Source organism: Corvus moneduloides, chromosome 1, assembly GCF_009650955.1.
Source record: "Corvus moneduloides isolate bCorMon1 chromosome 1, bCorMon1.pri, whole genome shotgun sequence".
In the NCBI taxonomy this organism is placed as follows: domain Eukaryota; kingdom Metazoa; phylum Chordata; class Aves; order Passeriformes; family Corvidae; genus Corvus; species Corvus moneduloides.
The window spans coordinates 65,408,998-65,434,142 of record NC_045476.1 but is presented as its reverse complement, the minus strand read 5'-3'; the positions used below and the strand labels follow the sequence as shown (position 1 = coordinate 65,434,142).

The window sequence follows — 25,145 nt, the reverse complement described above, 5'->3', positions numbered from 1 at the left end:
TTACCAGCCTAATGCTGATACACCATGATTTTATGATAGAACTCTGAGTAGTTACTTTTTAGTTCCGTTGCACCAGTCAAATTTTAAAATACTGGTTTTGTGTAACTTGAAGCCTGAATTTTTAAAGCTTCTTTTAACAAAATGAAAAAAAATGAGAAAGCCCCTAAGCCCAGCCCCCCAGTCCTAAATCAATTATTTTGGCAGTAAGTAAAATCAGAGTTTTGACAACATCCAGAACTCAGCAGGAACTCTCAATTCAGATGTCTGGTTTTCCACACAGACAATGGCAAGAGACCCCCTGGAAATACTCACTGTACCCAAGCTCTGACACCACGAAGCTGTGCTCCTCAAGGCTTTGGATGCTGGCCAAGTGACTCCCTTCCTTCTGACAAGAGGTCAAAGCTCCTTCCCATCCTTTGCTGTCCCTGAAGATCTTATAGCAGTGATCTACATACGGCACCCATCCATCTGGGCAAGTTACAGGCCCAGTGTCACCTAGGAACACGTACCAAGGCTTTAGAGGAGTTCAGTTGCCGTGCAAGGGACGTGACATTGAAAATATTTCCACTTAATCTGTGCAAAAGTTCAAAACTAAGAATTTTCTTTTGAAATTCTCATCATAAGGAAATGATGAACACAAAATGTAGTAAACAAAAATGTGATTCTAAATCAGGCAATTTTTAACTTGGAAAAGGAAACTTTTTCAATTAAAATAATACCTAATACAAATTCTAAGATCAGTCAAATGTCTGGAACAAATACATTAATTTCATAATGTATTAATCGCATGTATTAATTTTGTAATTGATTAATTTTATCAGCTTCCGTATCACCTAGTATTTATTTGTCAGATAGGAGAAATCAGACATTATCTGCAGCTAACATAGAAGGTTTATGAATTTTTAAAGGATTAAGTATATTGATAGAGTAACAGTCGTAAGACAGATTTATAGCTAGAAGAATAAATAGGGATACACCAACAGGGAAATCTTCATACACTTAAAATATCTTTTCTCACTTCACTGTGTCGATCATTCATAGTCTTGATCTTCCACCACTTCTGCAGAGACCCCTGAATTTACTAATCTGGGTGCTGGTTAACCACAAGTCCTGGAGAATGACTTAGAACCACACTAAATTCTCCATCTTTCTTTCTTGGGCTTATTTTTACTGATGTCCCTCTTCTGAAAAATAATTTTTGGATCGTTCTCCCTTTTGATGGTTAGCAGTGTGTGTACTTAAAGGGGAGACATAGCCGCTGAAACATGGACAGGAGGGACTAGTTGGACTTTTTTTGCTTTTATCTGTTTCATTCTGTATGTTGTGGAACAGGAGATCAGACTAGAAAGGTTTCAATAGTTGTAAAAAGAAATCAGAGAAACAAGAAATCATTTCTAATTCTTCTGTTCGTCCTTGTCAATATGCTGAGTGGTTCAGATAACAGTTCCTACTTTAATTATCAACATATATCAACGTACCTGACGGAACCAAAGTAAAGTTCCTTTTCTTACAAATATAGCCAAGTTTCTGATCACATTCCCAGTTTTGCCATTTAGCTTTTGTTTCAGGATTCAAAACTGCACAGAGCTTTCCAGATTCTGGAGAGGGGCTTCCTTTGGGAAAAGTACAGATAAAAAAAAAAAAATTAACTTTTCTGAAAGACAAACAGAGCTCTGAGGTCTAAAATGCACATGAGAGACCACTCCTGGATGAAGTGATGGAGGTCATGTCTTTCCCAGCTTTGTCGAGAGCTAAGGTAGGTCTCTAGTAGGGGAAATGTCTGTACGAAATGTAGTGTGTAAGTTAGGTAAGTAGATACAAACCTGTAAACTCATACTTTAGTTGCTAGTCAAGAAATGGAAGACTGAATGTTTTTGGGACAGGGAGTGTTGCTTTCACAGCTAAAATATTTTTGCAATACATTGAAGGTTTCTGTCTTTTATTGCTATAGAAAAAAAGGTTTTTGTAAAGCTAAAGGAAGAAAAGCTAAAATACTTATCTCATGGAATATTTATCTGATAATGAAATTTACAGCAGTATTTGAGGTATGTATATTTTCTCTTTAGAAATACAGAATCAAACACAGTCACATCTACCTGGAGCCCAGTTTAAGTACTGAAAAGGGCTGCCTCCAGTCCATTCCCATCCACTAGTCAAGTCCAGTCTGTTGAGTCCAATCCAAAGTGCAGAATCTGTACCTTCTGTTAATTCTAAGTTACAAAAAGAAAATAAATTATTTTATAAATCACTTTTGTATTAGCAATGGTCACTAACAGTGTCTCTAGGAAGACTTGCAATTCCGAAATATCTAACTGCAAATATCTGTAGATACTGAGATACCTGACAAATTGAAATATGCCAAAGCTTTGAATACTCTAAAAAGGTAAACAAACAGAAACTCCCTGTTTTATTTTATCAACTAATGAAAAATAGGCACAGATTATATCCAAATATAATATTATATTATAATCCACAGATTATATCCAAAATAAAACTGTTTCTGCAGAATAGGCTAAATTCTGTACATTTAGGAAGAAATATTGGTAAAGTGTAAGAATAAACAATGATAATAAATCTGTTGGAAGTTGAATTAATCCCTAAAATGAAAAATAAGTATTTCTTCCATATCATTCCCTCAGCTATACATGGATAAGTAAAGTTGATATTTTTCAGTTTGACAAGTGAATGAAAAAATCAGCTGTCAAAACTGCATTTGAAACAAAACACATCTTTCTTTTGGCATAAAGAAAATTTTTTTTCCCAATTTTTTTTAAAACTTTCCTTTTTACCAAAAGTAAAACTTTCATTTACTTTTCAGGATTTTTTCCCCCATTTAAAAAAAAAAAAAATCAACGGTGTTTTAATATAAACTCAGGTTTGTAAACATGAAGTCAAACCGTGACACTTGCAGGATGCTGGAATACTTTGAATTCTATGTAAATTTGACAGCAATTTTGATATGAATTTGAAAATTCTAAAATATTTTGTTTTCTTACCCACACATATTTAGGACCAAAGGCAATGGCCAAATTCATACTAAATAATCCCTAGCTGTTATGATGGCCTGAACAGATCCTGAATGTAACCCAGGGTTTGCTTTACTGCCTTACCTTTAAGGTATGTTTGTTCATGAATGTCTGTGATACTCAATAATTCTGCATTTTGCTGCTGACAGCTCCGCCTGGCTTGGTGCCACGTGAGAGCTGAGTCAAAGTTTATCTGGTAGTGAACATTTGTTGATAGATCTGTAGTCCAGGTGCTGTCTGTATCTGTGAAGAAAATAATTACAACAGAGGTCACAGAAACTTGCCAACAGAAAACTGAATTGCAGTTCTTGTTCTGTGTGGCAGGTTCTCATTCATCTCCTTAAATGTCACCTGGGCTGCTCTTTCAAGACCACTGAGAATGTTACAAGCAGATGGGGAAGGACAAAATTAAGGCTGGTAAACTGACAGGTAAAGCTGGCCTATACTGCCTCCTGTTCCATGAAGAGAGAAAAGTCAGGAATTACCGAAAGGGAAGTGATTGCATAGGAAAATACATTGCATGGAGTGCTGTGGCAGAAATCCCACGTGAAAAATTTAAAAAGTTTCACAACATCTCCTTCTCTCTCTGGACAGCAGTTCCCACTGAGAGCTGTAAGAACCAGCACTAGACCTGAATTCAGCATCAAAAAGGTTCTTGGATAAATCCCATCCCCTTGTGAAGAGCCTCTGGAAGCGCCTGTCACACAGCAGAGGTGCTCCTCCTCCGATTACCTTTGCATCTTTGACTTGTTGAAGATTTATACATGCTCAATCAAGTACAATACAAAATTGTATCATGTATTTGATTATTCCCAAAAGTCAGTATGAAGATGAAATTAAAATAAAAAGAACTGAAAGCTTGAACTAGCTTTCAAAAACTGAAAATTATTCAATGACCCTGTGTCACTCACCTTCAGGGCTCAGTGTCTGAGGTATCTTTGCAGGGACCTGGAAAGCATAGTTGACTAAGGATGTGTGTCACACTGAAAGTCCACTTTAAATCAATTGGAGTAAAGGGGTATTCCAATAATAAAGGACAATGCTGAACAGGGGCCATGGGGAGAAATACAGAGGAAAGACAAGATGTGTCAGGTGGAGATTTCAATGTCATGGATGCAAAGCTCTCCTGACAAGAACAAAGCCATAAAGGGAGATAGAGGGGGAAGTGACCACAAAAATAGAAGAAAGTGATTGAAATTGCAGAGAAATGCCAGGCAGATATCAAAGGGATGGAAAGGCTACTTCCTGGACAATATGAACAGGACTTAACAACACAGATAAAAGGACACATTCCACTTTAGTAAAAAAACATATTCACATGAGAATCATGAAGATTGAAATATTAACTTCAACATCAATCCTCCTACAGTGCTCATTTTTGTGCCCACATCCATCAGAATGGGAATCCTCAGAGAAGGGTGGTACAACAGTGACAGCACACATCCTGGCTGGGAAACAGTAAGGAGCTCAAAATTATCGTGCTGCTCAACAACATCCCCACAGTTAATGGGAACTGAGTGCTGTTCTACTCTTCAATCACTCTCTTCACATCTTCATGCAACGATATTTCCTTGCATAGTGAGCCGCAGGATGTGGCAATGTATCATATACTAAAATACGTTCTTGTAAGTTATGAGTGGTTATTATAAAGATAATCCCATTCAGCTCATGCCGGTTTGCCAACGCTGAGGGGAACTGTGTGGGAACAGGTTCTTTACCTCTGGACGGGCAAAGCCCGTACCGCTGGTCCGTGTCGTAGTCGGCAGTGGTGGCGCACCAGAGCCAGCCGTCCGTGCGGCCCGCGGCCGTGCACTCCGCCCACCACTGCTCCTTGTACATGAACGGGAAGACACACGGGGCGCCAAAAGCATTTCCCAGCAGCGTGAAGGTCTCTGGGAAGACAAAATGATAACGTGAATATGAAAAATAACGAATGAATGTAAACTAGGTAATATATCATTAGTGAGGTCTACAATTAAGTTTCTGTCCAAGATGTTTTTACAACCTTAACAAGGTTCCAGAGTGCTACCCTAAGATACTTCTATTTCAAACAATGTTAATATTTATATAACACATGCAAGAGCAGGAACTAATATTTATAAGTCTTGATTCCTGGAAAAAAGTAAACATATACTAGACTATCTCCCTCTGGTTTTATTCCAGTGACCATTTAAGAATCTCAAACAGTGAAGAGGCTTCCCACATGCAAAGCTGAGTTCAGTGTTCAAATATCCTGTGAGGTGGCTTTTAGAGCATTCATTCTGGATGTGGGAAAGCCATTCAAAACAATCAGAATTCAGCTAATCAAAAAAGGTAATTGCACTGGTGACTATAATTATTCCATGAGCATCCTCATTTGCTGAGTCAAAAAAGCCACTCTTCCTCCACTTAAATCAGTACTTTAAGACCTTTCTCAGCTCACCCATATTGTGTTTCTTTCGTGGGGGTGTAATTTCATATCCCTGTGACTGTATAAGAAACTTATCAGTGTTTATGTGCTCTGTTAATAATACAGTGACACAGGACGGTGAGCAATAGTGACTTTAGAGAATACTTATACATACTATAAGAGTAAGCATGTATATACATATACACTAATAATATATATTTATAGAATATATGGAGAGTACATGCAATACTTATAATACGTGAAATACTAATGTACTATAATACATAGACTAAAAAATAGTGTGTGTATAATACATGCTTGGACATAAATATAGCATTAAATTCAATGTTAACTACCTCAGTGCATGGATTTCCTAAAACTCTGGTGTTCATGGAAGGAGTCAGAATATCAGAGCCAAAGATCCTAAACACTCTAACACTCACAAAGGAATTAATGCAAAGGATGAAAGAATCAATTTTCTGTACCTTCATACCCCTGGGAACATAAAACATCCATGGCCCCATAGATATTCCACTTATTCTTTGCACTCAGCTCCTTCTTTAACAAAACGTTCTCATGCTCTTCGTTACCAGGACTGAAAAACAAATCTTCTCCTTGGATTGCAAGGAGGCTTTCATTTCTGCATTCCCACCACTGGAGTTCACTTTTTTGATTGCAGGGGTACAGGGTGACCATGGCCTGATCCTTCTTCAATGACACCCCCAGGCATAGTTTCAGTTTCACACTCATAAGCTGATGATCTGTGATCCACCTGAATTTTTGTGATTCATTGTCTTGATTGCAAGTGGCAGTTCTAACTGACTGTGCAATAGATGCCTCAAGACAGAGCTTGTTGAATTTATTATATAGTAAAAATGTTTCAGTGTCTGTAAAACAAAACAACACATAGGAAATAGTTAATATACAGTATTTGTATAGTGGATATGTGATATGATTCTGCTTCCCATTCACATGAACAAGAAGTTCATTCATATCAGATAAAAACATTATGTTTTTCAACAGGGCCCAGGGCATCATCAATTCTACTGATTAAAAATAAAGTAGACAACAGAAAAGGAATGTCATGATTATACGTCACCATACTGTGGATCAGTGGCAGGCAGCAGCAGCAGCTGAGCTGAGCACAGCTTGTTGGATGGTTTTACACCAGTCATGTGAATTCCCTCAACCACACTGATATTATGATTACCTTGTTCCAGCCTATCCCCAGATGTGTGGCCTTGTAGACGTGTGACCTCTGCAAACTTTTCTCACCCTGCCAGATCTTACAGGTTTCCTAGTGGGTACATAGCCATCTTTGCTGAGCCATTTGCCTCCCCACTCCCAAATCCACCTTTCCTTTCCTTTTCATCATATAAATGTGAGTGAACTGGCTTCTCAGGGGTCACTCTGGACTCCTCGGCCTTGCTGACCTACAAGACATGCCATCCCTACTATGAGCCATTGACTATAAAACTAGGAATGACTTTGGGAAGCCAATTGCAGTCTGAGGAAGTAGCAAGGACCAGGGAGTAGCAGCATCTGACACTTGCCAGTATGTAAAGGCAGGTAGAAGGTAGAGGGTACACCTGTACCAGAAATTGGGTCCCTAGCTCTCCAGGCAGTTTGTCTGATCATGCCTAAAGTGTTGGCCTAAAGGTAAGGGAGAAGTAGGGGAGCTAATTTCAGTCCTGCAGTGAGTTTATCGGCAGCAATTGTGAGCTGCGCCTATGAATTTTCTCTGCTGCCTTGTCTCGTACTTTGTGACCCATGCAGCTGTATTTTCTGCCAAAACTTGTAGGATTCATAATGAGTTTTGGTCCCTGATACATGTCTTGATCAGTAGGTATATAATTTAATAAAAATGTACTTAAGAGGTTAAAGACATTTCATTAAAAGCCTGCAAAACATTGAAATCAATGTAATTGATAATATGCAGTACACTGAAAATAATTATTCTGACCTCAGTCAGACCATGGTGATTTAAAAAAATACCATATACTCTGAGACAAACTGTGAAAGTTTTCCTCCGGAGTTAAATAGGTGAAAGGATTTAACCTTAAATATTCAGGTCTGCAGAAGCCACCTGATTAAAACCTAGAAGAGAAGTCCAGCTAAAGGGATAACAGTTGTGTTGTCACTGCAATTCCATAAGATATTTCCTAAACTTAATCCAATTTTATTTTTTAAAAAATTATTCCATCCATTTTATCAATGCCAGTGAATTCAATGAGTCTATTCAAAACAGCGAATAAACCCCCTTTACAGCCATCATCTGTGAATATCTTAATGTCTTACAAATATTTCCACATTTCACCACTCCTAGAGATTTTCACTGCCTGAGTTTGTTATCCATTACCCAGATACCAACAGCTCAAAAATCAGAACCCAGAAGTAAAGAATTAAATAAATTTTTTAAAAGGCATTTAAGCATAGCTCATTATTTTCTTAGGTCTGATCTTCTGGGGTTATTGAAATGATAGTGCCACTATACATGAATAAAGCCTTTAAGAATTGAGTCTCTGCAACCTTCTCTAACCATTTCATTTTTCTGTGAGATCCTGCCTCTTGCCTGCCATTGAGAGGTTCCCCAACCCCAACTAATAATATACACATTGGCAGTACCACAGAACCACAATCACCCAGAAAAGCCAGAGGATTGGAAGCACTTTCATGAAAACCTTCACAGGAAGCAAGCAAGAGGCACTTACCTGCCAGCTGCAAAGCACTGTGAACGAGAGAGAGAACAACCAAGAACCTGAAAAACATAATTGTAAACGCTGTTTCCTTTTCTTCCCTTCAGCAAAACCTGGATGGTGAGAGCTGCTGGCAATAAAGTCCTGCTGAAGAGAGGACAGCGGCTGGTTCTCCTCAGTTTTGCAGGCTGGATGGTTGGGTAAAAAGCTCTGAGTGCTAAATAAGGAAACATTCTGTCACATGCCACATTTCAAAAAAACGAGACCACGTGCCACAGATTTTACACTCAAACAAGAATGACTTCTCGCTGAGGGCAAACCATGCTTCCTTGGGAAAGCAGGTGGTCACAAAAGTTTATATCTTACTAATTTCCCACTGTCTCTCCTGAGGAAATGTGGGGAGCTCATGGGATCAAATCAACAGTGAAACACTAAAGGGAGAAATTCAGCCTTAGCTTTTAAATCTTATATCTTACCTATGCAGAATAAAAAAATACTATCGGGAAAACACAGAAGTCTCATATTTCCATATGTGCAATAGGACAGAAGTGAATTTTAGAAGACTTAAGTGAAATTCATTCTGCAGGACATTAGAAAAATTACTGCACTTCTACAGGAGTTTGCCATTTGCTACATTTCTACATAAGTGCAACTAGAAAACAAGCACCCAAAACTACTTGAAAAATGACTTGTTGTAAAATCAATGTTTCTTTTTCTTGTGAAGCAGGTAAATCTTGTTTGAGAGCCATATGAAAAGTCAGTCACAATTTCAGGAAATGCCACATATTGCTTTTTACCCAGATCAAGATCCTACCCAGGGCCAGCACTCAGCACTTTGTTTTCCAAACTTAAAGATGGAAACTTGAGAAAAACAGCACTCCCAATACTCCTGTCCAACCACTATAGACTGTCCCTATAACTGTATAAGGGCCTGACTTTATCACAGAAGATCTTCACAGTGGAAATATTTTGTTTTGTTTAGAAAAACTTCTAAATGGATAAAAACCAGTCTCTGATGTAAAAATATCATTTGAAGTGTAGTAACATATTTGATTGCACCTCTAGCAAAAATATATCAAGAAAATTTGTTATCCTCTCCTGTTTTTAGCCAAGATGACTGCATTTCAGAAACACAGGATTTGATCCTGCTTGTCTGCTTAGCAGAAAGACAATGAAAGAAAGAGGGTTAATTTCCTGAGAAAATATAAAGGATTAAAATAAATGGAAGAAATTGAATTGTGAAATAAGAAATTACAAGGAAATGCTAGGTACAGATCTTAGGGCAAAGTTAACTGAATTTTCTTTTCCAGATGATGACAAAATATACTCATGACAAGGATAAAGTCCCAGAGGAATTCCATTTTCTTCTCAGTTGGACATTTTGCAATAACAAAGAAATAAAAAGGAAAGGATCTATTTTTTTCTGGCTCCTCAAGCCACACAAGTGCCAGCTGCAGCCTGGCAGTAAGGCAAACACTGGTTTCCCTTCAGCCAGGTTTCAGACAAGTTTTAGGGCTATCTGAACAATTGCACTGAATCCTTGATACTCCAAACACACCTGGTGTTCTTGCACCTCTCCTCCTATGGCTGGTACTGCGCTGGTTCCCACAAAGGAATACCTGCTGATCCTTGAGGCCAGACTCCAAGGGAGAGCAAAGTTAGAACAGCCAACCTAACAATGTCACTTGCACCTGACACATACCTTGGGGAGCTCTAGGCAGGAGGTGGCACTGCCTTCTTGTTCCTTTGCACTTGTGTATTGAAATTAAATCAGCTTTGTCTTATGGGCTTCTCTTCAGACTGAAGTTTTGAAGAATTTCACGTAGCAGTGTTAAATCATTAATGTAATCTCCTGGAAAGAATGCAAGTTGTGTAACATCTTAGAATGTTACACATGCTTAAATCATATTTAACAATAAATATAATTTTTTTTATGTTTGGAAGGTTGTGGATTACATAATTCAATTAAAAGATCATGAAAACTAGCATTGAACTTTGACTTATGATAAGAGATGTTCCTTTAATACCTACTTTGCTAATGGTCTTGGTTTATAGTTACCAGAACATCATTATATTTATTATACACTATATGCTTGCAGAGCAAGAACAAGACATAAATGTAACACTATTGCTCAAATGAGCTTTTCACTAAAATAAGAATCCTGACAATCTCCTTATCTTTCATGTTGCAGGTGCAATCAAGAAATATCAGTGATCCCATCTCAAGCAGGAATAGAGGAAACAAATTCCAGACCAAAAAATTGTCTTTATCTGATAGAGACATCTAATTTATTATTCTCCCATTTAAAATCTGTAAGTTGATATACCCCAAAACATTGTTGAGTAATGTATTCTGTTGAATGAGATGTACATTTGACACAGGAAGTCACTGGCTCATTATCAGATTCCTTCTTGAATTGTTTAGTACTAGCTCAGCCTCATTTCATTAATGATATTTAGGGACAGCAGCACCTAAACACACTGCAAGTTAACACCCCAAATCAGTGCCACTGATTTTTGATATCCATCAATAAAAATGTGCGTCATCTTGTGTGTTTGAGGTTCTTCTCCTATTTCTACTATACAAGTGAAAAAGACTCTTTGTTATCTGTGCCTTTCAGAAATTGCTTTTCTTTTTGTAACTAAAATACTTTTCAATAGAGGGGAAATACTTTTCAAGTGCAAATAATGTCAAACCCCCTAATTTTTCTCCTTTAAAGGAATCCCATAATCCCAGAAAGATGCAGAGGAATTACATGACTTCCGAGGACATGCTGGAAGAACTCAGAGCACAGGAGGGAAAAACACAGAAAGACATGATACAAGGTTGAGCTAGTGCCAGGGACAGTGGGAGTGAGACCTGAAAAGCCCTAGTGTGAAGGAAAAATCTCAAAGTCCATCATCCAGCATCAGCCTTAGACTTGAAAGGGAAGGTGAGACCTAAACAAGCTTTCCTTGGAGAGAAAAAGCAGCTGACTGCTTGAAAATTTCTCTTATTTTCCACAATACGGGAGTGGGGAGTTAAAATGAGAACAGCATGCTAAAACCAGAGGGTAAACCACAGAGCCAAAGTCATCACCACCCTGATAAATATCAGAGTGAGCAGCAGGAGTTCAGCAGCTCTCAGCCCTTTTATTTCCTGTGATGGGGCCACAGGGGACACATTCAGGGGATGGAAGAGTCCCCCATCTAGGAGATTGCACCAAGGGTGCACATCACAGCTGCAGATGTTGCATAGGCCTGCCTGATGACACAAGCATCTGAACCTCAATATCTTGGCTGAGGTGCAGCAGACCAACATATGCACCGTGACTGCTGGTTTACAGATACACTCATCAACCTTTTGAACTACCCTTTAACTGCTTCTTGGTAACTGAGCCTCAGCAATCACTGGAAATAATCAAGATGCATTTTTGAACTATTGTTTCAATAATGGATAGTGTAAGAAAAAAATAATTAGGCCAGCCATACTTCCTGGATGACAGTCATTTTAAAAATAACTGGAAAAATGCCTGTTCTTAATATTTTCTCTGTGATTAGTCTTTGTTTTCTTCCTTTGCTTTATCACTGTTTCCTTTTTTATTAAAAAAAAAAAGTATACCACTTTCCAGAAAGTTTTGCTTCAAAATATTTCCCATGGGCAAACACTTCAAGGAGCATCTGGACAATGGTTTTAGTCATATGGTGTAGTGTTCAGGGAATTGTCCTTGATTATCCTTAAGGATCCTTTCCAACTGAAGGTATTCTATGATTCTGTGTTAATTTTCTTAAGATTTTATGTACTTTTCTCTTTGTAAAATTCCCTGTGAAATCTAAATGACACGTTTGACTTGAATACCTTAGAGAAGCATGCTGAAGCAGGAAAGTTGGCAGAAAAATGTATTTAAAACATTTTCTTCCCCCACTACTTGTGGATTGGTGAGGTCCAGAACATGATTTTAAATATCGGTAACAAGAGTGTGTGAAAAATTCCATGTCTGAAAAACGTCCTAATGCCCAATACAGATTCATGGCCTGATCTATCTGTCAATCCCTGGGGGGGGAGACACGTGGTGACTGAAGTTTCTTTGCATCCACTGGCAAAGACACTGGAGTTCTTCCTCTCCTCACAAACCTTCCAACTGCAATTGTATCAAACCTATTTTCTGAAAGAGGAAGGAAATTTCATAATTAACAGTACAGAAGGAGATACAGAGAGCAGATATTCACATGGACTGTTACCAAAGGAATCTCTTAACTACAAAACTATAAAAATATCTGTGGGGCTTGGTTTCTTTCTTTGGTTTTTTTTTTTTCCTGGTAAGTTACACACACTGGTTCAAATAAAACAGCAAAAGGAGTTCTGTAAATAGCTGTAAGGGCTGGCTTTAGTCTGAAATAGTTTCCAGATTTCCTTTTTATAAAGGGCATCTAAATATCTCACAACTCTTCTAGGCATAGTCTGAGCATTGTAACATCACTGCAGTGCATTTTCTTCTTTTTTATTTCTTTTTATGGTTTGAATTTATAACTCTATAGGAGAAGAAAATGATTTGCCTAAGGCTCAGTCATCAGTTCAGTTTACTGACTTCTCAGGACTGTCTAACACTGAAACTATCACCTTACTTAGCCTGAACATGCCCTGGGCACACTCTGTCGGTCTCACCATTTGTGCAGAACTGCCTGTTTTGGAGAGAAAGGCACCTATCTGATAATTCCCTAAATTAATCCATATTTAGGCAGATAGTCATCCGAGCTTGTAAAGAGCTACAAGGGTGATGGTCATGGATGGGATTTATAGTTCAGATGACATTTTCAAGACAAGTTTTGTTTGCCTAGTTAGTGCTGACAATACAAACCACACATGCTGCAGGGAGCCGAGGCCAGGGCTCCATGTCTGCACCAGCCCAGCCACCAGCCATGGGCATCCAGAGAGATCACCCTCCCCCACGACTCTTCTCTCTCTTCTCTCACATACTCCTTGCTCTATGGACACAGAAAAGGGGTGGGGAATGATCTCACCTGAGGCAAACCAGGCGCCTGTCAGAGACTGAAAATAGTTCATGCCTCAAACATTGATATAAAGTTTTGCTCATTATAAAGAAGCTACAACTGAAGAAGCTTCCAAGAGTGGGACTTTTAACTGAAAGTCAAACTGCTGATTAGATAAAGGGAAACCTATTGTTCAATCATCTCATGCTGAGGGAAAGATATGCATCCACAAAAGGCCAAAGCCACCAGCTGCAACTGTCCCCAGTTGAGTTTGGGGTGGGGGGAGAGCACAGCTCACAGAAGCCAGGTTTACACAGACTGCCCCCAACCGAGGGGGGAGGAGGAGGTTTTGGGTGCGTGGTGTAACCTCTGGTGAGAGGCAATAAACACCCATCCTCTGTTACACAAACCGGCCCAGCTGTGGAACCCCCAACCCCACAGGGCACATCCACGGGACTTTCACGTGAGAGGATTTGCCCCACAGGACTGCACGTGGTGCAACAGACCCAGAGTCTGCTGTGAGAGACTGACCCCACCCCAGGGGGACATGGCTGGACATGCCCACCCAGCCTGAGCATGTACACCCATGGGACTCTGTGCCTTCTGGGGCAACCTTCACCACCAAGAGACCAGCTGGAGAGGATCATTGAGGCACCAGTGGGACCCACAGAGCAGTGATATTCTTTAATTCTGTCTCTGTAACTCTTTGTGCCCCCACCTATTTTCTACTTCTTTCTTTCTTTCTCTCTCTCTCTCTCTCTCTCTCAAACTTACTATCAAATAAAACTCTTACTATTGTCACTGACATATGGTCTCGTTTGCACCTTAATTTGGGCAGAGTCATTTCTAACAACCTTAAAACTGGATCATAACAGCACCACATTTAGGAACTTTGAAAGGCTTGGATTCAGCTTCCTTTACCCGTGCCAGTACTCCACAATACTTTGACTGTTGTGAACAGGACAGTCGTAAATTGCAGCCACTGCTAGCACTGAGTAACCACCTTAAAAAATACTTCATCAGAGGAGAGCACTACCCAAATCTGTCCCAATTTTGAATACATACAGGAACAGAACACAATTAAAGGTTAATGTCTCTGTTCCCAGCTCTGCCCTTGCTCAACCCATCAGGTGCTCCTCCCTTCCAGTCAAATCATGTATCCTCTAATTTTTGCATCTGCACAAAATTATAATGTTGTGAAGTCTATAAGACATCTAGAAAAATGTTTTCCGTTCTTCAGATACATTGCCAGTACACTGCACTAAAAACTGCCAAGATGATCTGAACTGTCTCTAGAAAGCTGGTGAGCCTTGGTCAAAGCTTCAGATTCAAGTCAGAGCCAGCTCCCAGCTAAAGGACTATCCAAGGCCACATTCTCTGCAGCCAATGTCATGATTTTTCCAGTTACTGCTTTTCTCTAAATATTCATCTAAGTAGGTATATCATCCATCAAAGCACACTTTTTTTGGATGCTGTTCATATCACTGCATGTACAGAGTACTCTTAATTTAGCTGATTTTCCATGTTATGAAGCCAATGTACATTTAAAGTGAGTTGGGGCTCCTGCCCCCATTTTCAATAATTTCACACTTTTTCTTGGCAGTGTCTTAGTCTATCACACTTAAGTCTATTCTGGAAAGCTTCAGTGCAGAATACATTTTTCTTCTCATTTCACATGAGGAAGTGTCACTGCACTCAGGAGCCTAATGCTTTGTACCAAAACATAGCATGTTTAAAGCCTGCTCTTCATTTCCACAGCATTTTGTCAGACATTCATTAGGAGGCATGGAAACAATGGAAGATAAGGAAATATTTGCAAGATCATTTCCTATACTGTGAACATTGTTTAGTTCACTCAAATTTTGTCCAACTCTGCAGAAAACAACAGGATAGATTAAAGATGAAAACTGAATGTGATGTTTGGGCTACAAGAACACCCCATAAATTACTTTTTTCTTTTTAAAGCAGATTGATTTGGTTATTTTTAACTCTTAGAGACAAGCTGGAATACTTGGAGAAATTTTAAATTCTCAGTTAACACTGGGGGAAACTAGGTGAGGTTTGAAAATATCAAAATATCAAGGAATTGTAAGTCAGGCAGACTAACTTGAATTCCTAGAAAAGTAGTGGAAAATCAGTACTATTTGCTAATCATGAGAAGATGACTAGTGAATAAGAAATCACAATCCTAAAAAAACCCCAGTAATTAGTAGCTTATATTGAGTTGGTAGGTGTACTGACAAGGGTTTTATGGAAAGCTTTGGCACTATTTTGTATGTTAACAGCTCAAATAATGGGAAAGTGTAATAATAAATCATTTAAACTTTGTGTCATGGTATAAGCCCAGCTGGTAACTAGGCACCATTAATTATTTTAAATTAAATAGTACTCAGGAAAAGGCAATACTGCAGGGTTGTCTACTCAGTAAATGAGTGTAGGTGTGTGTCCTTCACCCATGACAGTGAACACTTCCTCAAAGGGATTTCTAGGTCCAGTTTGGCCTGTCCAGCATTCCAGGGACCATTCCCACTAAGCAGGTTGAACACAACCATTCCCAGCCTGTTCTGGAGCAACCAAGAGCTACTCCAGCCCAGCTGTCCTGAGGAGCCAGCAATACTGCAAGGTACTCCAACATTATTAGTACAGAAGCTTTAACAAGGCTGCCCAGGAGAGGTGAAATCATGGTTGCTGTTGGAAACATTAAAAGAGGTGTTGGATCTTTCAGCAGTTGATCAGTTTTAGCTGACACTGCTTTTGGGCAGGACCTTTTCAGTTCCCTATTTCTATTATGTATATGATTATAGGTTCCTGTTCACAGGATATATAAAATTCTAAGACCTTTAAGCTTTAAATTACATCATGCCTTCTATTGTTTGCTTTAGCATTTGAAGAAAGAAATTGCATTTGCCCTTCTCTTTCAGTGGCATTCAGAGCCATAGAGAACATGCTTATTCAAGCATCTTTGAAATCCCTCCTAAATTGAAAATAAGATACTTTGAAGCTGTAGAACATGAAGTGATGTATTGTTTCACAATATAGTTAGTGTGACATGGAAGTGACACATTCCAGTGAGATAACACAGTGTGTCTGTGTAATGAAGATTTATATAATATCTGTTTTTATGAGACTGAAGCAAAATGCAAGGGAAGAACTTGATAGTTACAACATGACAACAGATTTGCACAATGCTATGTCTTAGGAATTATAATAGTTGTTTTTGCAATTGCCTTGCTGAACTTCCCATTTTGAGTATCTCTGAGGAAGGATGCTCCCATGTGTGGCATCATCACCAATTTCCCTGTACAAGCCAGGTGAAGCATCTTCTGTGCTTTTTTCTCCTCTGCTGCTCTGTCTATTCACACAGACAGGAGTGATATGAAGGAAGAGACCGGATCCATGTCTGCTCCTCCATGGCAATTTGCTTTTGCAGAGACCAGTAGTGGGCACTCATGGAGGGACCCTGCACATCAGTCTCAGGATGAAGAGATTGAGAAAATCAGTCAATTACAGGGTTTAAGGTACTAACAAGAAGCAGAGTACTGAGAGGTAGATAGAAATCTCAAAAGAGAATCTGATACTGGGAGACAATATAAGTGACTGCAGGATGACAAACAGGTACCCACAGCCACTCAGAAATATGAAGATAATAGTTGCTTTTAGCTCCTATTTCTTTACTTTCTTTTCACAATTGATTTATTTATATTGTTCGATTGTTGTGGTTTTATTTCACACTTACAATATAATTAATTTCTTGAAGAATTGGGACCCCAATTTCTTGAAACCTCATATCTGGTTTGGACCTTGATTTGGAATGCAACTTTTACTACATACTGGAAACACTCATCTACTTGACCATGGGAGCTGAATATATGGGAGCATCAACTGAGCTTTCTGAGTGGGTAAATGTAGTAATCACAGCCACAGGAAGAGACTCGGGGTGAGTATATGATATAAGACATTGTCCAGAGAAAGGGCCAGTGAATTATAATGAGTTAAGATACACACATTTTGAAATTAATATTGTTTATAAGCATCTCAGTTGTTAAACTAACAAAACAAAAATCTGTATTAAATACTCAGTAGACTCTGCATTTGACAATGGTGCCAAAAGGTAACCCTCTGTTTGTGACACCCTGATGGCAAGCCTAGTACTCACCCATGCCCTGAACAATCTCGCTGCCATGCCAGATACAGCTTCACTGCCAGGCGGCTCTGAGTAAAATGTCACACAGCAATTGGGGAATCTGCACTTCCACATCTGTAGTCTTGTTAAGGACTCCACTCAGTGGTAGATAAAAGATGCTGCATCTCTAAAGTGCAGCAGCATGTCAGAGAAGCTGCTTGTGGTCCACATGCCAGAGCCATCAACCCGAGCTGGCCTGAGATCACCTCACTCCTGTCTGCAGCCAAAGCCTTGTGCCCAGGCTGACCTGCTTCAAAGAGCAAGAAAGGTGCCAAAGATCCTCGTGTTCTGTCCTTGCACCTGCTCTGCCTCTGAAAAGGCTGGGAATGTCTGTGACTGGTCTCATGGGCATCTCAGAGCTACAGCAAAGTCACTCACTCGCTAATGAAGAGCAGACAGACAGCTTTCCCTGAACACAGTAAAAATCATGAGAATATTTCAAAGCATAGAGTAAGGAATTCCTTTCTTTCACGACCATCTCTTTCGCTCTGTCAGTCAGCAGTTGCAGGACTTTTCCTAAAGCATTACCAGTGATACAGGACCTTTAGTTCAAAATAGGCTGAGTCTTCCAAATTTCTTTCTTTCTTACTCTTTATCAATCACTATACTTAATAGTCACACCAACATGAATGTGGCTTTTCATTTCAGGCATTTTTACATATGAAAATGTGTATGGACTATTTACACCACTGTTTAGAAGACATACAGTCCTGCAGTTTCTGGGCATGTGCACTTCCTGATGAAGTCCAAATAGTGGGGCACAGAGGGGCAGCAGGAAGCATCCAAAGACCAAAATGAAGAATGAACTGCATAAAGAATATAGAGTAACTGGCTTGAGATATTAAATGCAAAATTGATATTAAATCCAAAATTCTTAAGGAAGAAAAAACTGATCAGAGAAAATTTCTTTTAATGGAAGTAATAGTAAAAGATAATGCGCACACAGATCTACCATTCTTCTTCACAGGAAGGGTTGAACCTATATTTTAGTTCTCTGAACTAAGCCATAATAGTCTATCACTAGTCTATTTACAAAAGATAAGTGTATTTTTCTTCAGAGATGTTTCTTTTAGAAGTCATCAGTTCAAAAATCATGAGTCAAGCTGTGTTGGCATGAGAACAGCAATAGAATGTCTTTAACTATGAGGGAAAAAACAGTATGTCTCTTCAAGTAAACCAAATCTCTGCCCTCTGCCGTACAAACAATTAGAAAGTCTTTTCACATTTTGAGACTCTGCATGTTACACTACACCGCCCTAATTTGTTCTCTCCATGGACCATTTAATAGGATGAACTAGTCAGAAAAGAAATTAAAATTTTGAACTATAAAAAAAACCACAGAAGATGACTCATGTCACAAATTGTCTTGATGTATATGAAATAGCAGAACATCCAAAGGGATTAAATAGGAAAAAAAAATAAATAAGCCTTTGATGAAAAAATAGTGTATTTTTTCCAAGAAATACCACAATAATATATTCTTTCACTGCTGGATTTCTGGAGGCATATGTATAGAGGAAAGTTTTGTAACAGTATACACTGAGTCTATTAGCTAGCCTGTTGATAGTTGCCTATGTGGATTTTTTGTTTCCTTTTCCATGCAAATCAGAGCAAATCATCTTACATTTATCACACATTAAAATTTGTTTATTTGAGGACTTACTCTGCAGTTGCTAGAAAAAATTCAAACCCAAGGTAAATTGCATGCCAGTTTCCATATACAGACAAATTCAAAACTTCTACATCTGGCAGGAAATCCCAGAGCTGCAAATGTTGACGCCAAAGAGAGGTAAATAAAGAGTCACCCCTTGACGTTTGTCAGCTGTTGTGCTCTCCATTAAACACCTGCTTTTGGACACCAGCAGGGATAGGATTCTAGGTTAAATTGACTTTCAATATGACCTAGTAGAGTTGTTTTTAAGTTTTGATTAAAAAACCAAATTTACTGACTTAATTCAAGCAGACATCCCTGTCAATCCCATTGTGTAGGTTTGACTGGACTCTACAGGGATCCAGGTGGTCATTGCTGGAGAAAGCCTCTCACAGAACACGTGTCCTATGCACACTTTCCATCAGTCCTTTCTGCTGTTGTCACTTCAGGACACTCTACAGATGCCATTTCAAGCATCCTTCAATAAAGTTTAGAAATCTATTCAGAATATTGGAATTTTTCCAAGTGTATTTAAAATCGATGATGGATAGGACTGCTGGGTTCTGACAATAAATTGAACTTGATACCTGACTTTAAACTGTATAAAAATATGCAGCATTAAGACTAATTTCAGTGTATATTGTTTTCAAAACATCTACCCCCCAGCTTCTCTGATTACTAACTTTATATGGTCTTTACAGGATCTTGACAGATACCAAGAACTAACTGAAATTCAGGCAGGACCTTCAAATGTGAAATTTTTGGTCATAAGTGACTTCTTCCTTTTGCTCTTGGCACTGTAATTAACGCCTAAGATAAAATCTAAGGGTTTTGATTAGCCAAAGCCACCTAATCAGCTACACTAGTCTCACAAACCCAAGGCAAAAAACCTGAACTTGCTGCTGGCACTTGCCATTTCCAATAATGTTTTGAGCAGCCTGGGATACATTATCATCCCTTCCCCACTGTTATTTGCAGTAGGTTATGGCCCTCTGTCCCAGGCAGCCGGGATTTTGGTCTCTACCCCAGTAGGAGCTCCTCTGGCCCAGGTCTTGTGTCCTTTGTCAAATGCTTATCAAGAGCAGGATCAAAGAGCCACTCTGATTTACTTGGATCCAAGAGCCTATTTTGTGGCCACCTACAGCTGGAAAGTAGAGCCTATCCCTTCATATTTTTTTTATTTGGTATGTCAGGGGGTGCTACAGGGACATGATGGCTGTGACTCAGTAGTTCTGGGGCATGTCGTCCTCTTGCTGCTTTTGGGACAGTTCCTGTCACTGCTCTAAGCAGGCCTGGCAAGGGACAGTGATATCAGTCCAATTTTGGGCAGGGATGAGGACAGCAGAGAGAATAAACCACAGTTTTCGAGCTGTAGTATCTGATTTGACACCACAAAAATAACATTGATGGAGGGTGCCCGTGGTGTGCTTTGATCTCATATTAATGGAAAGCTTAAGCCTGCCATGGGTGTAGCACTGACCATATGGCCACCAGTCATGTAGCCAGGACAGGGGTGCTGCTTCCTAAGGTGGTGGGCCTGTCTCTTCCCTGCCTTTGCCACATTTTCTGCTTTAGCTCATCAAAAGTTCTTAATCCTGTACACAACCACTGACCATGGAATTACAGAATAGTTCACACAGAAAGGGAGTTCTGAATGTCATTTAGGTGAATGCCTTGCTCAAAGCAGGACCTTAAAGATATTCACTCTTTTAAACATTGCTCAGGACCTTTTCTAGATGGGTTTTGAGTATTTCCACAACCAAGAATGACGTTTCCACAGAAAAATGTATCTATGTTGAACATGCTAAACGTGAGAACACGCAGAAAGTGTTTACAAAATTTACTCTGAATGACTCTTTAGTTGTTTGAACTATCAAACACCATATGAATAGTTGAGGAAAAGAGCAACTTATGACTATTTGAAGTTATAAGAATATATTACATTTCTGGAATCGAAATGATTATACTAGCCAGTGAAATCTCAGTCAAATTATAAAAGTGCACAAGAAGCACTGGAAAATTGTTAAAGGAAGAAAATTCATAGACTGTGGTTTTCTCTTGTGATTCTTTAGGTGAACACAAATGGCTTTCAAGCAAAATTTAAGGATTTCATTCCTTTTTATCTTGCTTCCTCATTTGTTTAAAATCCCTTCTTGATTTGTGTCACTATGCTAAGTTTCTAGATCATTGAATTTCACATATTCAGTGGAGTAATTATAATGTAGCCATTTCTTTGTGGCATAATCAATTCCCTTTCATTTGTAATCCCACTAAGAATGAACAGTTTCACTGTTATGTGCACTGAATGAACCTGCTTTGACAAATAAACAGTCAAGGAGATAAATGGTCTCTTCTTTTCCAGACTTTTGTCATCTTTGCAACATGTGGAGATTGCATATTTCTAATTTCCCATTTCCAGTTAAAATTTTGTTGCAAACAGACTTAACTCTGAATAGACCCTAAATTTTGTGTACTTTTAAATGCGTCATTAAGTCAATGTACCCAGCAAACTGTGCCTTTGACAGAAGCTTACTTTCAAAAGCAGCCTGACAAGCATGACCGTCTCATGTGGTAGCTCTGAAATCAAAAGTACTATTACTAGGATAAAAGACTGCTGTTCCCACTGCCCAGAAACAAACAAACAAAAATTTTCTGGCAACATGAGTGGAGGAGAAATCCTTGTGCTGCTGGGAGATGTGTAATCAAGCTTTATTTTTACTATTCCATTTGCCCTTTGACAGATTATTTACCCCCCTCACTCCTCCCACTAATTACAGGCCAATATACCTTTTCTTTTGCCTGTTGTTCTTGCTTCCCAACACCCACTGAGAGTGGATCCCATCGTGGCCAGATCCAGCACGTTGAATTATCAGCACCTTTTCTTCAAACTGAACATGTTCCAGGACACCAGGGGGTGTTTTTTCTCTAACAAGTTGTTTAAAAACAAATGTCTCCACTTTCCACAGTATCTTTGCAGAGAAAGTGCTTGCTGTAAGCTTTCTCTCAGTGGCTTCTTGGGTTGCAAAACAGCCCACGCAGTTCCTCTGTAGCACTCTAGCAGAAACCTCTTCCTTTCCATTGCCCCAGAGGCTTCCCCACAGGTCCACTTTCTGTTCCTCTTAGGAAAACCCCGGGTTCCCTCCCATCCTCTGCACTCTAGCAAGATGCTCTAAAGCATCACCCCCACCCTGTGCACACTCACCACTCTCAAGAAAGAAACCATCTCCTCATCTTTCTAGATGGCTCTGCCCTGTGAAAGACAGCAGCAGCCAGGGCAAGGTAGAGAGACGGCCTGCCTTCTTCCCTGGTCCTCAGCTGTGGCCTTTGCAAAGAACACAAGAATACCCAGGCAAACAGGAGCAAACACACAAATATCTTACATACTCCAGCCCTTCCCCATCCACACACACACTCTCTTTCCTGGTCCGAATGGTGCTCCTGAGGCAACAGTTCACTTGGGGTACTTCAGCTTTTTTTCTTGATTCTCATACACAAAGCATATTCAACCTTCTGTTCCTTCCCCCCCAACCAGGAGTCCTATCCTCCTGCACTTCTCCCTGCAGCATCTGCATTTCCCAGACCTCTGCTTTGCCATGCTCAGCCTTGCCTCTCTCTCCTAGGGATGGTCAGCACTTCTGGCTCAATTCAAACTCCTTCATTTCTACTTTGACCTTTCCCTCCAGTCTCCTTCGTTTGGACACTTCTCATTGTATTTTTGTTTGCCATCCTCTTACCAACCTCCATCAATGCTTCTCACTGCACAAACCCTTATTCCTCCAATTACTGAATATTATTCCCTCCTATGTCTGGAACCTCTATGTCATCATTTGCTTCTTCTAGTGGACCACAAAACAACTGCAAGTCCTCCATATATATTCCTGATTATCAACTATAAAGCAAAATTATGTCAGTCAGTTCTTAAAGTAGGTGAGATGGATTTCATCTAGATGTCTTGATCAAGAGGCTGGGTAAAAAGCCAGTATAATGGTTGCACTGTATGCATTCTCCAAAAATGAGAGCAAATATTTCCTCAGAGGAACCAGAACCACTAACCACATCCTTGGTTAAAACACTAACCAAGTTCTTCAAAAGACTGTACAACATATACTGAAGAGTTGTGCCTAGCAAAAACTTGTGTGCAGAGAGCTGGATATGTCAGATAAGGACACAGCTGAGAAGAGACAAAATGAACACTAACTCTTCCTCTGTCCGGATACGGTGACATCAGGACAACTTTATGCTTATGGAGCAGTTTACACCTTTCCTATTGACCCCGGAAAATCTGGCTCTTGCCCATTGGTATCTGGCCTGAAGGCGCTAGTTAATTTCACAACTATCTATCTATTCTCTTTGTATTTATAGAACTTCCTTACATTTTGCTCCAAATTACTCTTCACTTCCTTTTTCAGTCCCATAGTTTCAGAAACTTAAATGACAAAGTAAAGACTTGTAGTTCAACCGCTTCTTTTTAGAATTCTGTTTAGCTAGGGGGCTGAATCTAATAGGTATGGATACTGATACTAGCAAACTTTCACTGTAAATTTGTTTTCTTTTGGAGGAGGAGGATGTTCCATTCTTTGTACATCTGTCTGCTATGGCTCTGTAACTGTCTGACCTTGCAGAAAGTTACAATGTTGAATTTTTCCATTGCTTTTCCTTCCTTAAAAACAGTTACTACTTCTTACATTGTAGTAAGCTCAAGTAGAGAATCAATGCATGTTTCATGCATGTTACAGGCTAGGGATAAAATGAAAATAGTGAGAAAAGGCAGGACATTCTCTCTAAAATGCCACCCTAACATAGAGAAAGCAAGGGCAAGTAACTGAGAAAGTAGGTGTCAACATCTTGCCTATGTAGAGAGGCATTTTATAAATGCTCTTTTGTTGCGCGTAAGACCAAATCCAGAATCTATGTGGAAGCAGGACAAGTTGACAAATCATGGTTCCCACACTTCTATTTACAGTAGTGTAACACTGAAGGTTCCTAGGCCTGGTAGAAAGATTGCTTTTACCACTAAACTGTAAGTGTCCAAGCATCCTGATGAATATCTTTCCTACCTCCACACAAATAGTCTTTACACTAGGTACTGATCTCTCTTGTCTGATGAGCATTCTTGGGGTTGGGCTATTAGGAAGGATTTGGTATGAAATACAGTGGCAATGGCAGCTTTCCTTCAGGAATCTAGCTGCAGGAGACTAATTTGGAATAAAAATTCTACAAGTAAACATTAAGTTTGAGAAGAAAATCCATCATACTAGGATGTATGGAAAACCAAAGTTTCTTGAAAATTCCCATTTCACTGATAGGGAAGAAATGCAGATCATAAACTGCATTTCTTAAAACAAGTTGTTCTGTTTGCTGGGGCTTTTTTCTAACAAGCTGTTATTAAGAATAGAATGAACCTCTCTCATAATCAGGATCAAATAAATATTCACATGGCACATTCACTTCTTCACAAAGTCCACACACAGACAATCACCAATAGTGTTTGGAGCAATATTCTGAAACTAATCCCAGCTGTACTCTCAGTTTCAAAGAGCCATACTGGCACTCCAGGGAATTCTCAGGAGATGTCTGGACAGTTCCTCAGAAGGTCTTACTCTTCGTTACCGGACATCAGCCGCTGCTGTCTCTGACATGATCCAAGATCAAGTCCTCTCTCTGCTGATGTTCGTGGGCACTAGAAACCCTGTACAGACCCAGTGAACTCTGGATTCCGTTCTCACAAATGCAACAGGACTGCTAAAGCTTATCAGTCCTTGGAAACTTTCACTAATTAACTTCTCATTAGGCAAATTTTCTGGGTTTGGCCACTTCTTTATCCAAAACTATGCATCCTGTGGAACCAATGCAGACAAGTCAGACAGAAGGATTCTTTATGGAAGGTGTTACAAGAGTGGATTAAATCTTTTTAATCTGCACAGTGTTGCTGGCATCTCAGCTGAAATACCTTATCTACTGTGCAGTGTACTGTCAGAAGGACCTACATACCACAATGCAGGGTCTGGAAGGGAACAGCAGAAGGGATTAGAGATCTAGAAGGTGTAGCCAGTGAAATGCAAATAGAAGAGCTGGTGTTGCTCTCAGAAAATATTGAGAGGAGATATGAAAGAGCTATCAATATATAAAATCCATCTCAGAAACTACTAGAGCAGAACAGCACATAAGTAGTCTTAAACTACAACATTTTCATTAGAAAATTATTAGGGTAAACTTTCAAATGTTATGG

General features: G+C 39.4%; 1 protein-coding gene across 1 annotated transcript in view; it reads right to left on the bottom strand.

Annotated features, from left to right (window-relative positions):
- The window catches only part of LOC116446223 (macrophage mannose receptor 1-like), a 32,452-nt gene extending 24,143 nt beyond the window's left edge, over nt 1-8,309 (bottom strand). The window contains exons 1-7 of the mRNA XM_032113620.1: nt 8,127-8,309; nt 5,901-6,302; nt 4,745-4,918; nt 3,111-3,269; nt 2,097-2,210; nt 1,479-1,613; nt 313-495 (exon numbers count right to left, since the gene is read on the bottom strand). Of these exons, the coding sequence (XP_031969511.1) occupies nt 313-495; nt 1,479-1,613; nt 2,097-2,210; nt 3,111-3,269; nt 4,745-4,918; nt 5,901-6,302; nt 8,127-8,184 (1,225 nt within the window). The 5' untranslated portion in view covers nt 8,185-8,309. The remainder of the gene's footprint in view (nt 1-312; nt 496-1,478; nt 1,614-2,096; nt 2,211-3,110; nt 3,270-4,744; nt 4,919-5,900; nt 6,303-8,126) is intronic.
- Between the last annotated feature and the right edge of the window lie 16,836 nt (nt 8,310-25,145).